Here is a 16546-nt window from a genome sequence, read left to right on the forward strand (position 1 = left end):
GATGGAAGGAGAGGCTGTGTGCCTGTGGTGCTCACTGCAAACAAACACCAGGTTCACAGGTATGTGAAGTTTTAGCTTCCTGTATAGAAGTGCACAGAGTCCACTGCCTAAAGGTTTTACTGGATGGCAAAGCAGTGATTTGGTCTAGGATTTACTTGAAGAGTGGCATCAGCTCAGTATAGAATCAGCCTTATGGAATGTAGTGGTTGGGTAGCACATGGCTTAAAAACTTCCCACGTTCTGGATGTAAAAGCTTCACACTAAGGATTTGACATGGCTGTTAACCCTCTGTGAGTGTTTCTTTTCTGTTTCTGAAGCAGGTGATGCCATTGGAATGGGCTGCCCAGGGAGGTGGTGGAGTTGCCATCCCTGGAGGTGTTGAAGCAAAGCCTGGATGAGGCACTTAGTGCCATGGTCTGGTTGACTGGACAGGGCTGGGTGCTAGGTTGGACTGGATGATCTTGGAGGTCTCTTCCAACCTGGCTGATTCTATGATTCCAATTCTTGTGTAATGTATCTTATTTTACTTCCCTTTAAAGCAAGGAAGGAGGTGAGCTCTTCATGCATTTCTGATGTCAGAGAAACCTCATCTCTCATCCTCCATACTGACCTGGCTGCCATGTGTTGATAGGCTTCAGTGTAAATAGCTGGACTGAGAAAATCCAACTTGTTCTTGGCTGGACACCTCCTGGGTTTCACTGCAGCCAGGTAAGTGACAGATGGTGGAACAGGCTGGCCAGCACTGGCTGCCATGAAGCACTTGATCAGGAACCTGGGGAGAAGGGAACAATCCGAGCAGGGGATGGTTGTGATCCCCATGCAGCAAATGGTCATGCAATAAAACGAGTTCCAGTGAGGACACAACCCATCAGCAGTCCAGAATGGACTTCAGCAACCTTCTGCTCTTTGGTGAGTCTCAGGGGTAGCCTATTTACCACGTTCAGTGCTATGGCAAGCTGGAGGGGGGAATTCTTAGCAAGGAATTTGCTGTGGCTGTTAGCAGTCTCAGCAGCAGGGTGGTAGCAGATACACTATCAGCTCCACAGCCTCAGCCTTAAAGCTGCAGGAGCCTGGGTGGGGGCTTGGTCCTCCCCTCTGGGACAACCTGTGGGCAGGCTGCGTGGACAAACGTGAGGCACTTCCTTGGAGACAGATACCTTCCAAGGAGCATTCCCCACTCCCTTGTTTGCTGTCATTTTGGGTCCTTTTGGGATGTTTCTTATTGGGAACTTTGGGTCCTTTTAGGATGTTTCTTGTTGGGCATTTTGTGTCCTTTTGGGATGTTTCTTGTTGGGCATTTTGGGTCGTTTTGGGATGTTTCTTGTTGGGTCGTTTTGGGATGTTTCTTGTTGGGAACTTTGGGTCCTTTATGGATGTTTCTTGTTGGGAACTTTGGGTCCTTTTGGGATGTTTCTTGTTGGGCATTTTGGGTCGTTTTGGGATGTTTCTTGTTGGGCTTTTTGGGTCCTTTATGGGTCTTTTGAGGGGGGATTTTGGTTTGGTTTTTTTTTTTTTTGTTGGGAACTTTGGGTCCTTTTGGGATGTTTCTTGTTGGGCATTTTGGGTCATTTTGGGGTCTTTTTTTAGGGAATTTTGGGTCCTTTTGGGATGTTTCTTGTTGGGTATTTTGGGTCCTTTTGGGATGCTTCTTGTTGGGCATTTTGGGTCGTTTTGGGATGTTTCTTGTTGGGCTTTTTGGGTCCTTTTTGGGTCTTTTGAGGGGGGATTTTGGGTTGGTTTTTTTTTTTTTGTTGGGAACCTTGGGTCCTTTTCGGATGTTTCTTGTTGGGCATTTTGGGTCATTTTGGGGTCTTTTTTTAGGGAATTTTGGGTCCTTTTGGGATGTTTCTTGTTGGGTATTTTGGGTCCTTTTGGGGTCTTTTCTTTAGGGATTTTTGGGTCGTTTTGGGATGTTTCTTGTTGGGAACTTTAGGTCCTTTTGGGATGGTTTTTTTTTTTTGCATTTTGGGTCCTTTTGGGTCTTTTTTTTTAGGGATTTTTGGGTTGTTCTGGGGTGTTTCTTGTTGGGCATTTAGGGTCCTTTTGGGATCTTTTGAGGGGGGGATTTTGGGTCATATTTTTTTAGGGTTATTTTGGGTCTTTTTGGGATGGTTCTTGTTGGGAACTTTGGGTCCTTTTGGGATGTTTCTTGTTGGGCATTTTGGGTCCTTTTGGGGTCTTTTTTTTAGGGGATTTTGGGTGATATTTTTTAGGGAATTTTGGGTCCTTTTGGAATGTTTCTTGTTGGGAATTTTGGGATCTTTTTAAGGGAATTTTGGGTCATTTTGGGATGGTTCTTGTTGGGAACTTTGGGCCCTTTTGGGATGTTTATTTTGGGGCATTTTGGGTCCTTTTAGGGTCTTTTTTTTTAAGGGAATTTTGGATCGTTTTGGGATGTTTCTTGTTGGGCATTTTGGATCCTTTTGGGGTCTTTTTTAGGGAATTTTGGGTTGTTTTGGGATGGTTTTTGTTGGGAACTTTGGGTCCTTTTGGGGTCTTTTGAGGGGGATTTTAGGTCACATATTTTTGGGGAATTTTGGGTCGTTCTGGGGTATTTATTGGGCATTTTGGGTCCTTCTGGGGTGTTTTTTGAGACAAAGAGGAAACTGAAGTTATGCAGAACAGCACCTGCATGTATCCCTAAGCCAAAAATAGAAGAGATAATCTGATTCCCACACAGCTCCATGCCTGTTAGACAGAAGACTTGAATGGTTTCTGTCTTGAGCTGTATTTTTAGTAGGTGCTGTGAGAAAGGAGTAGCTGGTTTGACTAGTTCTGGAGAAGAAGTGGTAGAGGCTGAATAAATGAGGGGGGAGAGGCTTTCAGATGAACCCATTTGACTTGTTACCTGGCAGTCTGCAGGAGCAGAATGGTGTTTTCCCCTTCATAAATACAAGAGGCAAGTATTTTAGTGTACAAGGCAGGGAGCCCACTCAGCGAGGAGTAACCATGTCCTCCGCAAGCCCGCAGGCAGATCTCCACTGCTGAAGTGCAGTACTGACTAATGACAGCTTTAAAGCCCGAAGAAAAGGCATGCAGCTGTTGACAGCAAACAAAAAGAGGCAGAGTGTTAATGGTCAGCTCTTCTGAAGTCATCCTCAGAGTGAGTGTCCTATTTTAAACTATGTGCAATTTCTGGGCATGAAATCATAGAATCAAGCAGGTTGGAAGAGACCTCCAAGATCATCCAGTCCAACCTAGCACCCAGCCCTAGACAATCAACCAGACCATGGCACTAAGTGCCCCAGCCAGGCTTTGCTTCAACACCTCCAGGGATGGTGACTCCACCACCTCCCAGGGCAGCCCATTCCAATGCCAATCACTCTCTCTGCCAACAACTTCCTCCTAACATCCAGCCTAGACCTACCCCAGCACAACTTGAGACTGTGTCCCCTTGTTCTATTGCTGGTTGCCTGGGAGAAGAGACCAACCCCACCTGGCTACAGCCTCCCTTCAGGTAGTTGTAGACAGTAATAAGATCACTCCTGAGCCTCCTCTTCTGCAGGCTGCACACCCCCAGCTCCCTCAGCCTCTCCTCATAGGGTTAAATCCCTGTCAGGTCCTCCTTTGCATGCAGTTGTTACCCTCAGCTCCCTGAGCCTGGCCTCTGGTTTCTGCCTGGGAGGCTGCACACCCTCATGCTGGGCATGCTGAGCTCAGATTATGCATTTTTGGGTTTCTCTCAACCAGCAGTGGCTTTGGTTGCCTTTGTGTTCAGAGTGTTTTTGTTGCAGGCTTTCGGCTGCAAAATCTCTTATCTAAGAAGTCACTTTTTGGTTTTGGTTTAGAAGTATTTGTAGGTGCATTCTGGGCCCCTCAATTTAAGAAAGATGCTGAGATGCTTGAACGTGTCCAGAGAAGGCACCAAGGCTGGTGAGGGGCTGGAGCACAGCCCTGTGAGGAGAGGCTGAGGGAGCTGGGGGTGTGCAGACTGTAGAAGAGGAGGCTCAGGGGTGACCTCATTGCTGTCTACAACTACCTGAAGGGAGGCTGTAGCCAGGTGGGGTTGGTCTCTTCTCCCAGGCAACCAGCAACAGAACAAGGGGACACAGTCTCAAGAGGTTTAGGCTGGATGTTAGGAGGATGTTGTTGGCAGAGAGAGTGATTGGCATTGGAATGGGCTGCCCAGGGAGGTGGTGGAGTCTTTGTCCCTGGAGGTGTTCAAGCAAAGCCTGGCTGAGGCACTTAGTGCCATGGTCTGGTTGATTGGACAGGGCTGGGTGCTAGGTTGGACTGGATGATCTTGGAGGTCTCTTCCAACCTGCCTGATTCTATGATTCTGTGATTCTATAAGGTCTTTTCCAACCTGGTTAATTCTCATTCTGAAGTTGTGAAATAATTCTTTGTGGCATCAGCTGCCTGGAACGAGACTTTCATCAAACAATCATGCTTTCCAAGGACTTTTCATTCTGCAATAGCTCCCAAAACAAAAAACTGAGGGCGTTGCAGCAAAGGCTGTTGCTGATTGGTTGTGGACCTAGGGCACGTCACCAGCTCCCTTAGTGCTGCCTTTTTCCCCAGTCATCTACTGATGCCTGTCCAGGAAGGCTTGTCTAGTTGGCCAAAACACATGGGTATTTAGAGCTAAGAAGTGCTGTACAAGCTAATCCTGCTGCAGCTCACCTCTGGCAGCATGTCAAAGTTCTTCTTCTGGATCTCTCTGTACCCGTTGTCAAACAGCTCCTGCAGGTAGTCATTGATGAAGTAGAAGGCGTAGGTTGCTGCCAACTGGGGCAGCAGTTTCTCCTGCTGAGTCTGGTAGTCGAGGATTTTTGCTTCTTGTTCCCTGTTGGAGGACAGCTGATGAATCAGGGGGAGTGCAGCTGTGGGCACACCTACAGATCATCTACCCATCAGACAATGAAACCCAGCGCTTTTCCTTACCCAGCAGCAGCGTGTGAACAGCACTGAGCTGATGTCCTGGCAGACAATCTGCCCAGCCTGCCAAGCTGCTGGAGAAACAAGCCCAGCTACAAAAGAAAGTGATTATCTACCTGCTGCTTTGGTGAACCAGCCCAACAAAGCAGGAAAGACTCTGTGTGATTGGTCAGTACAGGGTGGGGACAGGCACAGCAGGTGAGGATGAGGATAAAGCCTTCAAGGCTGTCAGGTAGGACTAGGGGGAATGGAGCAAAGCTGGAGGTGGGGAGAGTCAGACTGGATGTGAAGAGGAAGTTGTTGAGCATGAGAGTGGTGAGAACCTGGAATGGGCTGCCCAGGGAGGCGGTTGAGGCCCCATGGCTGGAGGTGTTTTAAGGCCAGGCTGGATGATGCTGTGGCCATCCTGATGTAGGGTAGGGTGTCCCTGGGCATGGCAGGCAGGTTGGAATTAGATGATCCTTGTGGTGCCTTCCAACCCTGACTGATTCTATGATTCTCTCCTACGAATCCATGACAGTTTTCAGGTGTTAGAGGGGAAATGTTGGCACAACACCCTGAAAAACTTCAGCTCTTCAAACGGGATCTTTGCGGCCCTGGGTGTGGACAGATTTCCCTGAAACTATTTTGAGCCTAAACTATTTCAGGCTTTCTGAGCTCTTTTTTTCTGGGGGAAGTTCTTTACCACTTTTGCTGTGGTTAGTACACTGAGGCCTTCAAATGAGGGAGCTGGTTATCACAGTGGCTCAGCACGCTGCGCTCGTGCTCGGTTTGCAGTTGGACCAGAGCAAGTTCTCCTCTTGCTTTTCAGAGGAGACTTGAGTGGAAATGTTGGAAAGCCATTCAAGTGAAACCATCTCTTTAAAAATCACAGAGATTCTTGCCAGACTAATGCAATGTAGTGTTACCAACTGCAGATGTTGGAACTGTGGACATCAGAAGGTGTTCTGATGTCAAGCTCACCAGAAGGATGCTGTAAGGATCTAGCAACTTGCCTGCTCTGTCTGGATTCTGCTAAGTTGTGCAACTACATGGGAAGGCAGATTGGAAGAGAAATGCATTGCTTATGTGAGCTCCTGAGCTACTCAAACGATGAAGTTTATCTTAGCAATGTAGTGTTACCAAGTGCAGATGTTGAACTGTGGACATCAGAAGATGTTCTGATGTTGTGCTCACCAGAAGGATGCTGCAAGTAAGGATTTAGCAACTTGCCTGCTCTGTCTGGATTCTGCTAAGTTATGCAACTACATGGGAAGGCATCTTGGAAGAAGAATCCATTGCTTATGTGAGCCCCTGAGCTACTCAAACGATGAAATCTATCTTAGCAATGTAGTGTTACCAAGTGCAGATGTTGAACTGTGGACATCAGAAGGTGTTCTGATGTTGTGCTCACCAGAAGGATGCTGTAAGGATCTAGCAACTTGCCTGCTCTGTCTGGATTCTGCTAAGTTGTGCAACTACATGGGAAGGCAGATTGGAAGAGAAAGGCATTGCTTATGTGAGCCCCTGAGCTACTCAAACAATGACATTTATCTTAGCAACGTAGTGTTACCAAGTGCAGATTTTGAACTGTGGACATCAGAAGGTGTTCTGATGTTGTGCTCACCAGAAGGATGCTGTAAGGTTCTAGCAACTTGCCTGCTCTGTCTGGATTCTGCTAAGTTGTGCAACTACATGGGAAGGCATCTTGGAAGAGAAATGCATTGCTTATGTGAGCTCCTGAGCTACTCAAACGATGAAGTTTATCTTAGCAATGTAGTGTTACCAAGTGCAGATGTTGAACTGTAGACACCAGAAGGTGTTCTGATGTTGTGCCCACCAGAAGGATGCTGCGAGTAAGGATTTAGCAACTTGCCTGCTCTGTCTGGATTCTGCTAAGTTATGCAACTACACGGGAAGGCAGCTTGGAAGAGAAATGCATTGCCTATGTGAGCTCCTGAGCTACTCAAACAATGACATTTATCTTAGAACTGTAAACATTCTCTCGTACTTTGACTGAAGCTTGTTAATGTAAATAATGGGGAAGCTTATTTGTAATGCCCTGTCTGGGCTGGGAAACGAGCCTGAAAGATAAGGTGAAAAGCTGAACTAGAGCCTGGTGTGGGCTAACACAGGGTGACTGTCCCCTTCCCGCTGCTGCAGGCTCGAGTGGCATTACCCAGGCTTTAACTTGGACTGCCGTCGAACCACCGAGTAGCGGATGGCGATGGTGCAGGCCTTCATGGTGGGCATGATGACCTCGTCCGAGAGGAGAGCGATGCGCACCGAAGTCATCGTGAAGTAATTGATCTTCTGTGACCCCCACCTTACGTAGGTGCCATCTGGCTGCACCTAGAGTAGAGAGGGGGTGTTACGTGCCACACTCTTCGCTACTCCAGCACCTAGGACGGTTGCGCAGTCTCTGTGCACAGAACAAAACGGGCGTCAAAAGCCTCCGCTGGGCGCAAAACTAAGCACTCTTAGGTATGATGGATGAAACTTACCCACTGGAAGAGACAAACTCTTGCTGCTTCTGGCTCAAGCAGGTTCTGCCTGGCCTGTGACCCCCAAGATTTGAATGTGTAATCGCTGACAGTGAGTTTCACAGAGGGGTCAGGTAATTTCTGCCCTTGATAAAACTACGAAGGCTCGCACCTCAAGGGAAGAGTTCTGTCCTCAATCTAGGCAGGTGCCTCTTGTGCCTGTGTGTGTGTGAGGAGCCTGCCAGAGGAGCCTGTGGAGGGAGTCAGCACCTACCTCACAGAACCTGCTGAGCATGTTCTCCCTGGGGACGCGCACGTTCTGCAGCAGGAGGAAGCCGTTGTCAACATGCTCAAAATTCATTTTGGGACCAATGTCTCCTGCTGTTATGCCTGCAGCAGGAGAAACCACAGCCTGCTTACTTCCACGTGAGCTTCATCTCCCCACTGTGGGTCAGGCTGGGGATCTAAAGGGCAGGCACGTCCAGTTCTGCTTCTTCCCAGTATGGATACTCTTGCCTGAGGAGGGGAAGCAGGTACTCAAATGCCCTCTGGTAGTTTGTTTTTGTGACCCATCTGTTATCCATGGTGGCCAGGGTCAGAATGAGGGGTTAATGACCACCTGGTCAGAGCAGCCCAGGCTTCTGGTTAAGAAAAAGCCTTGATCAGGATATGCCTGAGGATACAGTAGACCTTCCTCTAGATAAAAAGACTGGGACTAATGATAACTATTCCTCGAGTGTCTGTCTTGGTTTGGGTTTGACAACTTCAAGTCCCTCTTCCTGTGCTTCTGCTTTGGCAGGGGGCATGGACTAGATGATCTCAAGAGGTCCCTTCCAACCTCTAATGTTCTGTGATTCCTGGGCTCCACGTTTTAGGAAACATTTAAGGGCAAACTAAGCAGAGCACCTCCCGAGGGCTGCACTGCCTGGAGCTGTTTACCTGGGCAGAGCGAATGGTCCCGAAGGCTGCGTATCTGCACGATGAAGGGATGCACACCGTAGCACTTCCCCTGCACGTACAGCTGAGCAAACGCCACTGTGTGAGTTGCTGACCTTCCCACTGCGAGAAAAACAGCCCCCTGGCCTTAAGACAAGGTACAGCACAAACATTTCCACACGTAACAGCAAGCAGGGCTAACTGTCTGTTAGGTCTTGTTAACATATGGATCAGCCTAGGCATGATCCGCAGATGCTGGAAGATGGAGGTTGCTTAAATCTCTGTCTCTGAGCCTGCTCAGAAGTTGCATAATCCTCCTGCCTCAGTTGCTGCCCATGAGGCTCGGGTGAATGGCTTGCATCATGCAGTGCTGCAAGAGTGGGAAGTGCTGCAGCCATCAGAGTAACTCGTTGCTTGCTGTGGAACACCTTCCTGAAGGGAGTCTTACATTTCACGCTTAAATCCTTTGTGCTGAGGCTGGCTGATGACTTCAACCCTTTATGCTGATGACCTCCCTGCAGTTTTTGGTCATCTGGTATTATTTACAAAGAAGAGAAGATTGATTCCTGCAGAGGCAGGAGTTTCCCTGAGTGAAATTCTCCAGCCCTGCCACTCAAAGGCTTTTGATGGTGGCTCCCTTCTGTCCTTTGAACTTGTACAAAACCCTTTGTCCTCTCACTCGCTTCCCAATGGCTGCATCTCTTACTGAAGTCCTCTGCTAGTGCCTGGGCCCTCAAACACAGAGCTCAAGCAGGGAGAAGAGGCAAATGAGCAAAACCAAAACATTTTGTGTGGTACTTACTGTCTCCAGGCCACCACTTCATGGCAGAGATCTTTGGTGTGTTCAGTATGAACTCCTGGGTAGCGATATCAAAGACTGCTGTTGTTTCCAAGCCCTGAAGGTAAGTTCCTTCAAAAAGGAAAAAGAGAAATGAGATTGTGGTGTATCACAAAGAGAGAGAGAAAGAGAGAGAGAAAGAGAGAGAGAAAGAGAGAGAGAAAGAGAGAGAGAAAGAGAGAGAGAAAGAGAGAGAGAAAGAGAGAGAGAAAGAGAGAGGGAAAGAGAGAGAGAAAGAGAGAGGGAAAGAGAGAGGGAAAGAGAGAGGGAAAGAGAGAGGGAAAGAGAGAGGGAAAGAGAGAGGGAAAGAGAGAGGGAAAGAGAGAGGGAAAGAGAGAGGGAAAGAGAGAGGGAAAGAGAGAGGGAAAGAGAGAGGGAAAGAGAGAGGGAAAGAGAGAGGGAAAGAGAGAGGGAAAGAGAGAGGGAAAGAGAGAAAGAGAAAGAGAGAGAGAAAGAGAGAAAGAGAGAGAGAAAGAGAGAGATAAAGAGAGAGATAAAGAGAGAGAGAAAGAGAGAGAAAGAGAGAGAGAGAGGAAGAGAGAAAGAGAGGAAGAGAGAAAGAGAGGAAGAGAGAAAGAGAGGAAGAGAGAAAGAGAGGAAGAGAGAAAGAGAGGAAGAGAGAAAGAGAGGAAGAGAGAGAGAAAAAGAGAATCCCTGGAGTTGGTTTGGCTGTTACCAGGGCTTTGTGGTTTACCCTTCTGGAGAGCACTGTAGAGCAATGCTTCCAGTGACCCCACACCATCTCCTACAAAGATCTCCTGAGCCACATGGTCCTCAGGCAAGCTGCCTGGTTCATGGTGGCAATGTAAACTCGTGCAGGCTGCCTGAATGATTCCCTCCATCGATGCTGACTGACAGCTACTTAACCAGGAGCCTTCCCCCTCACTCTCTTTTTCCACATTGGCAAAACCAGAGCCAGTGCATCTCCACCTTGCAGAGAAACGCTGAGGACATCCACCTTTAACAGTCTTCCCCCAGCCACCCTTGCCCCAGTGAACCACAGACAGCTTAAACTACATTCCTGAGAGACTCTGCACTTGATCCTTGTGTCCTACAGAAAGGCTGTGCTTTCCTTGCAGCTTTACCGTGCCCCAGCTCAGTCTGGGCGTAGCTTCCAATGAGTCGATACTGGCTGGCGAGAGGAATCCATTTGGCAACCTGTTTGTCAGAGCCCAGCATGGAAATGCTTCTCACGAAGATGCGGTGCAGGAGGAAGGCGACGTCTCCCGCCAGCGCCCTGCGGAGAAGGCACAGGGACCAAGCTCCAGGGATGTGACCAACGAGACAGGGACCACCGCGGTGGCCGCCAGGCAGTGCCGCCTTTGGCTTGCTGCACTCTTCATACCTTACCCCATGTCCAGTGTCAAACACAGCACTGCAGAAGTGCTCTCCAGCTGGTTTTGTCCCTTCTTTCATAATGCAGGTTGCTAAAGTGTTTAAGCTCATTGTTTCGCTTCTTTGGAAGGAATTAGCAGCTTTGAGTAGCAGATGCTGAGCTCTTGAAAACAAAGCCCAGCCCCAAAGCTTTTGTGGCTCTGACAGCTTCTGAGCCCTTCGTATTTTCTGCTTCACAGGTTGCTTTTTTCTCCTGATTACAGGATCACAGGATGCTAGGGGTTGGAAGGGAACCCATTCCAGGCTCTCACCGCTCTCACACTGAACAACTTCCTCCTCATGTCCAGGCTGAATCTCCACATCTCCAGCTTTGCTCCGTTCCCCCTGGTCCTGTCAATCCCTGAGAGCCTAAAAAGTCCCTCCCCAGCTTTTTTGTAGGCCCCCTTCAGATACTGGAAGGATCACAGGATCATAGGATGTTAGGGGTTGGAAGGACCTCCACAGATCATCAAGTTCAAACTCCCTGCCAGAGCAGGACCACAGAATCTAGCTCAGGTCACACAGGAACACATCCAGACAGGCCTTGAAGGTCTCCAGAGAAGGAGACTCCACAACCTCTCTGGGCAGCCTGTGCCAGTGCTCTGGGACCCTTACAGTAAAGAAGTTCCCCCTCGTGTTGAGGTGGAACCTCCTGTGCTGCAGCTTACACCCATTGCTCCTTGTCCTATCCCAGGGAGCAGTGAGCAGAGCCTGTCCCCCCACTCCTGACCCCCAGCCCTCAGATATTTATAAACATTAAATCCCCTCTCAGTCTTCTCTTCTCCTGACTAAACAGCCCCAGGTCCCTCAGCCTCTCCTCACCAGGCAGTGCTCCAGCCCCCTCATCATCCTTGTAGCCCTCTGCTGGACTCTCTCCAGCAGATCCCAGTCCCTCTTAAACTGATGGGCCTGGAAAATAAATCTTATGAAGAACAACAGAAGGAGCTGGGGATGTTCAGTCTGGAAAAGAGGAGGCTGAGGGGAGACCCCCTGGCTGTCTACAGCTACCTGAAAGGACTGTGGAGAAGCTGCTGCTGGTGTCTTCTCACAGGTAAATAGTGATAGAATAAGAGAGAATGGCCTCAAGCTGTGACTGGGTAGCTTTAGACTGGACATTAAGCAACATTTTTTCAAGAAAAGATTGCTCAGGCATTGGAATGAACTGCCCAGGGAGGTGGTGGAGTCATCAACCTTGGGTGTGTTTAAAAGTCCTTTGGATGTGGTGCTTAGGGATATGGTTTAAGGGTGAGCTTTGTAGAGTAGGGATATGGGATGGACTTGGTGACCCTGAGGGGCTTTTCAAACTGGAATGTTTCTGTGATTCAGACAAAAGTGTGTGTGCTCTCACACATAAAGATAAGTGGCTCTGCTGTCCTCAGGAGCTTGTGTGGCTGTTAGCACGTTGCTGCACTGCAGTGCTCTAGTGAAAATCTCATTCTGGGTAGATACCTTGTACTGTTAACAAAAGACTATGGCCTTTCTTTTATCCTGGCCTTGGGAGAGAATCAGTCACACTGCAAAAGTTGCTGGGGGGAAAAACAGGAGCAAAGAATGGAAATGACTTTGATTGACAGAGTGATACTTAATGAACTCTTGGCAGCTCATTCAGAAATGATGTCACTTTAACTGTGACTTTTAAAAGCTGGTTTTTAAATGTGTGCAAGGTGCTCATCCTGGCTGGCACCAGGACTCTGTCACTAAGAGCTCAGTGCTCATCTGGTGCTTCATCAGCCAAGAGCTGCCCTGCCAGGCAGGCGTGCTTTTAATCCAGCAAAAATGGGGCAGCATGGGGCTGGCTCTGCTGAAGCCCTTGGCATCAGGGGGCCTGATAAAAGCAAGTCTCAGTGGGAGAGGTGGCTGAGTTCTGTCAGGTTTGAAAAATCTGATGGCTTTTATTATTTTTCCTTCCTGCAGGAGAGGAAATGGAGAGCTGCTTTTTATTTGGAATATAATGATCAGGTCCAAGAGCTCTTGATGGAAGATTTCCCCCTTTATCAGGACCACTCACTGTAGGCAGCAAAGAGCTTAACATTAAAAAAAAACAACCATTATTTCATATGATGAAATATGGGAAAGTGACTTTGGGTGTCGGCAGTGATTTGTAAGATGAAGGCATTGTCCTTTTGAATGATGCTTTTTGAACTTGCATCTTCTTACTGGGTATGTAACCTCACCAAAATAAGTGTGTGCTGGCCAGCAGCCAACTGGTACTAGGGAAGGGGGAAAGAAAGTCTTGTAATGGGAGGATGAGGAGTAATGGGGTTAAACTGGCAGAGGGGAGATTCAAAGTAGATGTTAGGAAGAAGTTCTTTACAGTGAGACACTGGCACAGGTTGCCCAGGGAGGTTGTGGAGCACAGAATCACCCAATGTGATCAAAGATCACATTGGGTGATTCTGTGCTCCACAACCTCCCTAGAGGTGTTCAAGGCCAGACTGGATGAGGTCCTGAGTGACCTGTTCTAGTGGGAGGTGTCCCTGCCTATGGCAGGGAGTTGGAACTGAATGATCTCTAAGGTCCCTTCCAACTTAAACCATTCTATGAAAGAAGAAGGGGCAAGCAAATGAAAATGTGGAGCTCAACTCTATCAAAGTGTTAACATTTTTAAAGGGAAGGATTGTGAAAAAAACCATTTTATTCCATTTAGCTACAAACTAAGGTTTGGGGTTTTATTTTCCCTGGGTTTTTTTTAAATACAATATGAGTTCTCAAGATAAATTACATTTTCTCTGCCTGGCAGTCAGAGCCAGAACCACCTCCAGTCTGCTCATATACTAACCCTCAGCCATTTTTACAAAGTGAGAGCTGTAACACAGGGAAGGAGCTTGCTGGAGTGGAAAGATCATGTTGGGCATAACTGCAGTGATCTAACAGACTGTACCTGTGTGCTGCTCTGTGAGAAACCCCTTGCCATGTATCACCATCCTCCCTTTTCCTGCATGTGCTGCTCAAGCCAAAACCTGCACTAAGTTTGCATCAAAACCTCGTCTGCCAGCTGCTGGCCTCCGCCAGCCACTGCTAAAGCTGATTCTTGTTGGCATGCAAAACTTCTAGCAAAATATTCGTTGTCCATTGTTTTAAAACCAGCCCAAGCAAGCAAAAACAATCACCTGTAAATGTACTTATACTCAGGTCCGTCCTCGGTCCATCCCATCTCGCGCATCTTCTTCTGGAGGTGAACAGCTTTTCTGACTGCTGCTTCATACCTCTCATTCTGGCTCTGGAAGTACTGATTTTCTCTGCTGAACTCAGGGTCACATTCGATGGCTTCAACTGCAAAGCAACACAGAGGAGTTGGTTCTCCTGGAGCTGGGGAGCGTAGGCAGCGCCTCCAGCCCTGCTCGGGAGGTGTGGGCAGGGCAGGGGTCGTGCATTTCAATGCTGTGGTTTTCAGGGTGACTGCAGGCAGGCTCTGATGGTTGCCCTGCCTGACCCTGAAAAGCAGTGGGTTTAGGGAAGGAGGAGAGGAAGGGAACTGGACAGGCCTGAGAGAGAGGTCTGTTGTGTGGAAGCAGTGACCCTGTAGGCAGGTACTGTTGCTGTAAAGGCATCAGAGGTTACTTTGTGCCTCAGAGAGAAGGTGCTGTGGACCCCTCTCTCTCTAACTGCTGTTCCCATGCTTCCACAGCAGCAAGAGCTGTCTTTTGCCTGGAGAGTGATTAACAACCAGACCTGCTGGACGTTCTGTTTGGCACCCACACTTCAGCTCAGGACTTTACTAATCCTGCATAGCACTGTGAAGCAGCTCTTGAGCTTCCTCTTTCCTAAATGCTGCAGGCTGCCTTTCTGTTTTGTCTTTCCTTTGAAACCTTGGATCCATTCACGTTCAAGGCTGAACTCCAGTTGCACTGTGAAGTGTGCAATCCCAGTGGCCTGTGCTGCTTTCACAGGTAAGGATAGAACATGGATGTAGTTATACTGACAACAGAGAGTCTTTTTGCTCTGTTGCTTCTGAGCAGAGTTGTTTTTTTGGCATGCTCATTGTGAGAGAAGAGACTGACTGAGCCAAAGCACACCAGGAATTTCCCACTTGGATGAGCCTGATGTGCCAAGAAGGGTCACCATGACCACTGGCTATGGTCACACACCATGACCACTGGCTGCAGTTCACGTGTGGCATGCACTGCTGCCCAGCAGCACCAGCCCCTCTGTGCATCACCCTCACACAAAGATGCTCACCTGTGGGAGCATCTCTCCTGTCCTATTCCCATTTTGCCAGTCTTATGAGAGGCACTGGGGATGGAGGTATGGAATGGGAAGAATTTCAGACAGCAGGAGCATGTTGGTTTACACTACCAGGGGTTCCATCTCCATGCTCCCTTTAAGAGGCGAGCAACAAGCAAATACTCAGGGGCACGAACCCCATCGTGCTGCGAAGGAGAAGCAGAATCGGTGGGGATGTAGGTGGGGATGTAAGCATGTTCTGTACCAGCCTATGGCCAAGGAAGGCTCACTCACCCACTGCCCTCCGTGTCCGAGTGTTCTCCACACCGCCGTCCAGCCAGGCTGTGAGCTTCTCCACACTGAAGGAGGCTGTTTGCCTCTCGCTGGCGAGGTCAGGATTCACGCTGCCGAGGACGGAGCCATGCAAGTACTTGCTAGTATCCTGCAGAGCCATCCCGTAGCCTGAGCTGCTCTGGGGAGGGCCCAGGCTGCCCTTCAGTGGGTGGCTGATGAAAAAAAGTGGTTGGGTGTGGCAAGGTGTGGTTTCAGTGGCTTGGCCGAGATGCACAAACAATTTAACCACTGCTTTGTCCTCACTGCAATGAAACGGATGACGGAAACTGAAGGCACTTTAAGCACTCAAAATGCAGGCTTTGTGGCAACGTCTTTTAAATGTAAAATCCCCTTCTCTCACCGATCTGTTCCCGGGGTTTTCGAGAAGCTACTGCTGGAATACCCCACATCTACAGGTTAATGTTTAAGGGAGTTTCTGACCCTGACCCCATGCTGCCCGTCGCTGAGCGCAGTCACCGCCTGCGCCGTGGGCGGCGGCGGCGCCCCCCGGGCACTGTGCTGCCCCTGCTGCCCGTCCCGCCGGGCTCCGCTCAGCTCCGCTCCCCTGTTCGCAGCGCTTCTTGCAGGATGGTAACAATGAAAAACAAAAGGTGTAGTATGTGGAAAGGAAAAATTTTCCCTGGGAGACGCTGCCTGCCTCCCTGAGCTGGTTTTGATACTGAAAGATACTGAAACTTTGGGGAGTCTCGCAGTTAATGTTCTTAATCCCTGCTTTTCTGATATTCAGACTTTTAAATCAAAGCGTCTCAGCGTCCTGGCAGGGAGCACCGCTTCAGAACAGCGTGCCGAGCACACAAAGCTGAATTAACCCGGAGCTGCCCTTGAACCGTCCCAGGGAGCAGGCCGGGCCGGGCTCAGCCCCGGCGGCTGCCGCTTCCATGCGGCTCGGACGGCCGCTCCAGCTGCCTGCGCCTCGGGAACGCCACCGCGCTCTTACCTTGGCCCACGCGTGCTTCGGAGGCCGCCCAGCTCCTGCCTGCCTGCCTGCCTGCCTGCCCGGGACCCGCTGCAGAGACCTTGCCCCGGGGCCAGGGCGGCTTGGCCCGGCCCCCGAGCGCTGTGCGAGTGCGCCGCGGCGCGCCCGGCGGCCGCCGTGCTGCCCGAGCCGGGGAGCCGCCGCTGCTGCTGCCGGCCCTGCCTGCGGCCAGGGGCATGTTCCTGCTCTCTTTGCAGCCTTTGAGGCTGCGCTTCCAGCTCTCACCGCGTGACGCCCTGCCCTTCTCCCAGGATTTGCAATCGATTTTTCCTTGCAGTCTGCTCAGGATGGAGGAGCGCTTCTCCGGGAGCGCTTCCCCGGGCTCTTGCTGCTGCCCCGTGCCTGTGCATTTGACTTGCGCGGGGTTTGTCCCGGCGACGTTATGGCCGTTCCTGCAGTTTGGGGTGCAAGCCCGGGAGGCTGGAGATGTGGCTGGCAGGCCGGGTCATAGAGTTAGTAAATCTAAAGAGAATCTCTAACGTTATCGAGTTCACCTGTCAACACACCAGCATCATGCCCTCTAAACCGTGTCCCAAAGTGTCACGGTAAAGGGCAGGGAGAGGT

The 16546-nt window shown here is 49.6% G+C and overlaps 1 protein-coding gene across 1 annotated transcript in view; it reads right to left on the reverse strand.

Moving 5' to 3' along the window:
* Window positions 1-16086, reverse strand: part of ACOX2 (acyl-CoA oxidase 2) — a 30240-nt gene extending 14154 nt beyond the window's left edge. The window contains exons 1-11 of the mRNA XM_064156951.1: window positions 15944-16086; window positions 14947-15248; window positions 13599-13761; window positions 10200-10351; window positions 9079-9186; window positions 8280-8399; window positions 7615-7730; window positions 7037-7209; window positions 4624-4786; window positions 2849-3039; window positions 611-772 (exon numbers count right to left, since the gene is read on the reverse strand). Of these exons, the coding sequence (XP_064013021.1) occupies window positions 611-772; window positions 2849-3039; window positions 4624-4786; window positions 7037-7209; window positions 7615-7730; window positions 8280-8399; window positions 9079-9186; window positions 10200-10351; window positions 13599-13761; window positions 14947-15106 (1508 nt within the window). The 5' untranslated portion in view covers window positions 15107-15248; window positions 15944-16086. The remainder of the gene's footprint in view (window positions 1-610; window positions 773-2848; window positions 3040-4623; window positions 4787-7036; window positions 7210-7614; window positions 7731-8279; window positions 8400-9078; window positions 9187-10199; window positions 10352-13598; window positions 13762-14946; window positions 15249-15943) is intronic.
* Between the last annotated feature and the right edge of the window lie 460 nt (window positions 16087-16546).

This window comes from Pogoniulus pusillus, chromosome 16 (genome assembly GCF_015220805.1).
Source record: "Pogoniulus pusillus isolate bPogPus1 chromosome 16, bPogPus1.pri, whole genome shotgun sequence".
NCBI classification, from domain to species: Eukaryota; Metazoa; Chordata; class Aves; order Piciformes; family Lybiidae; genus Pogoniulus; species Pogoniulus pusillus.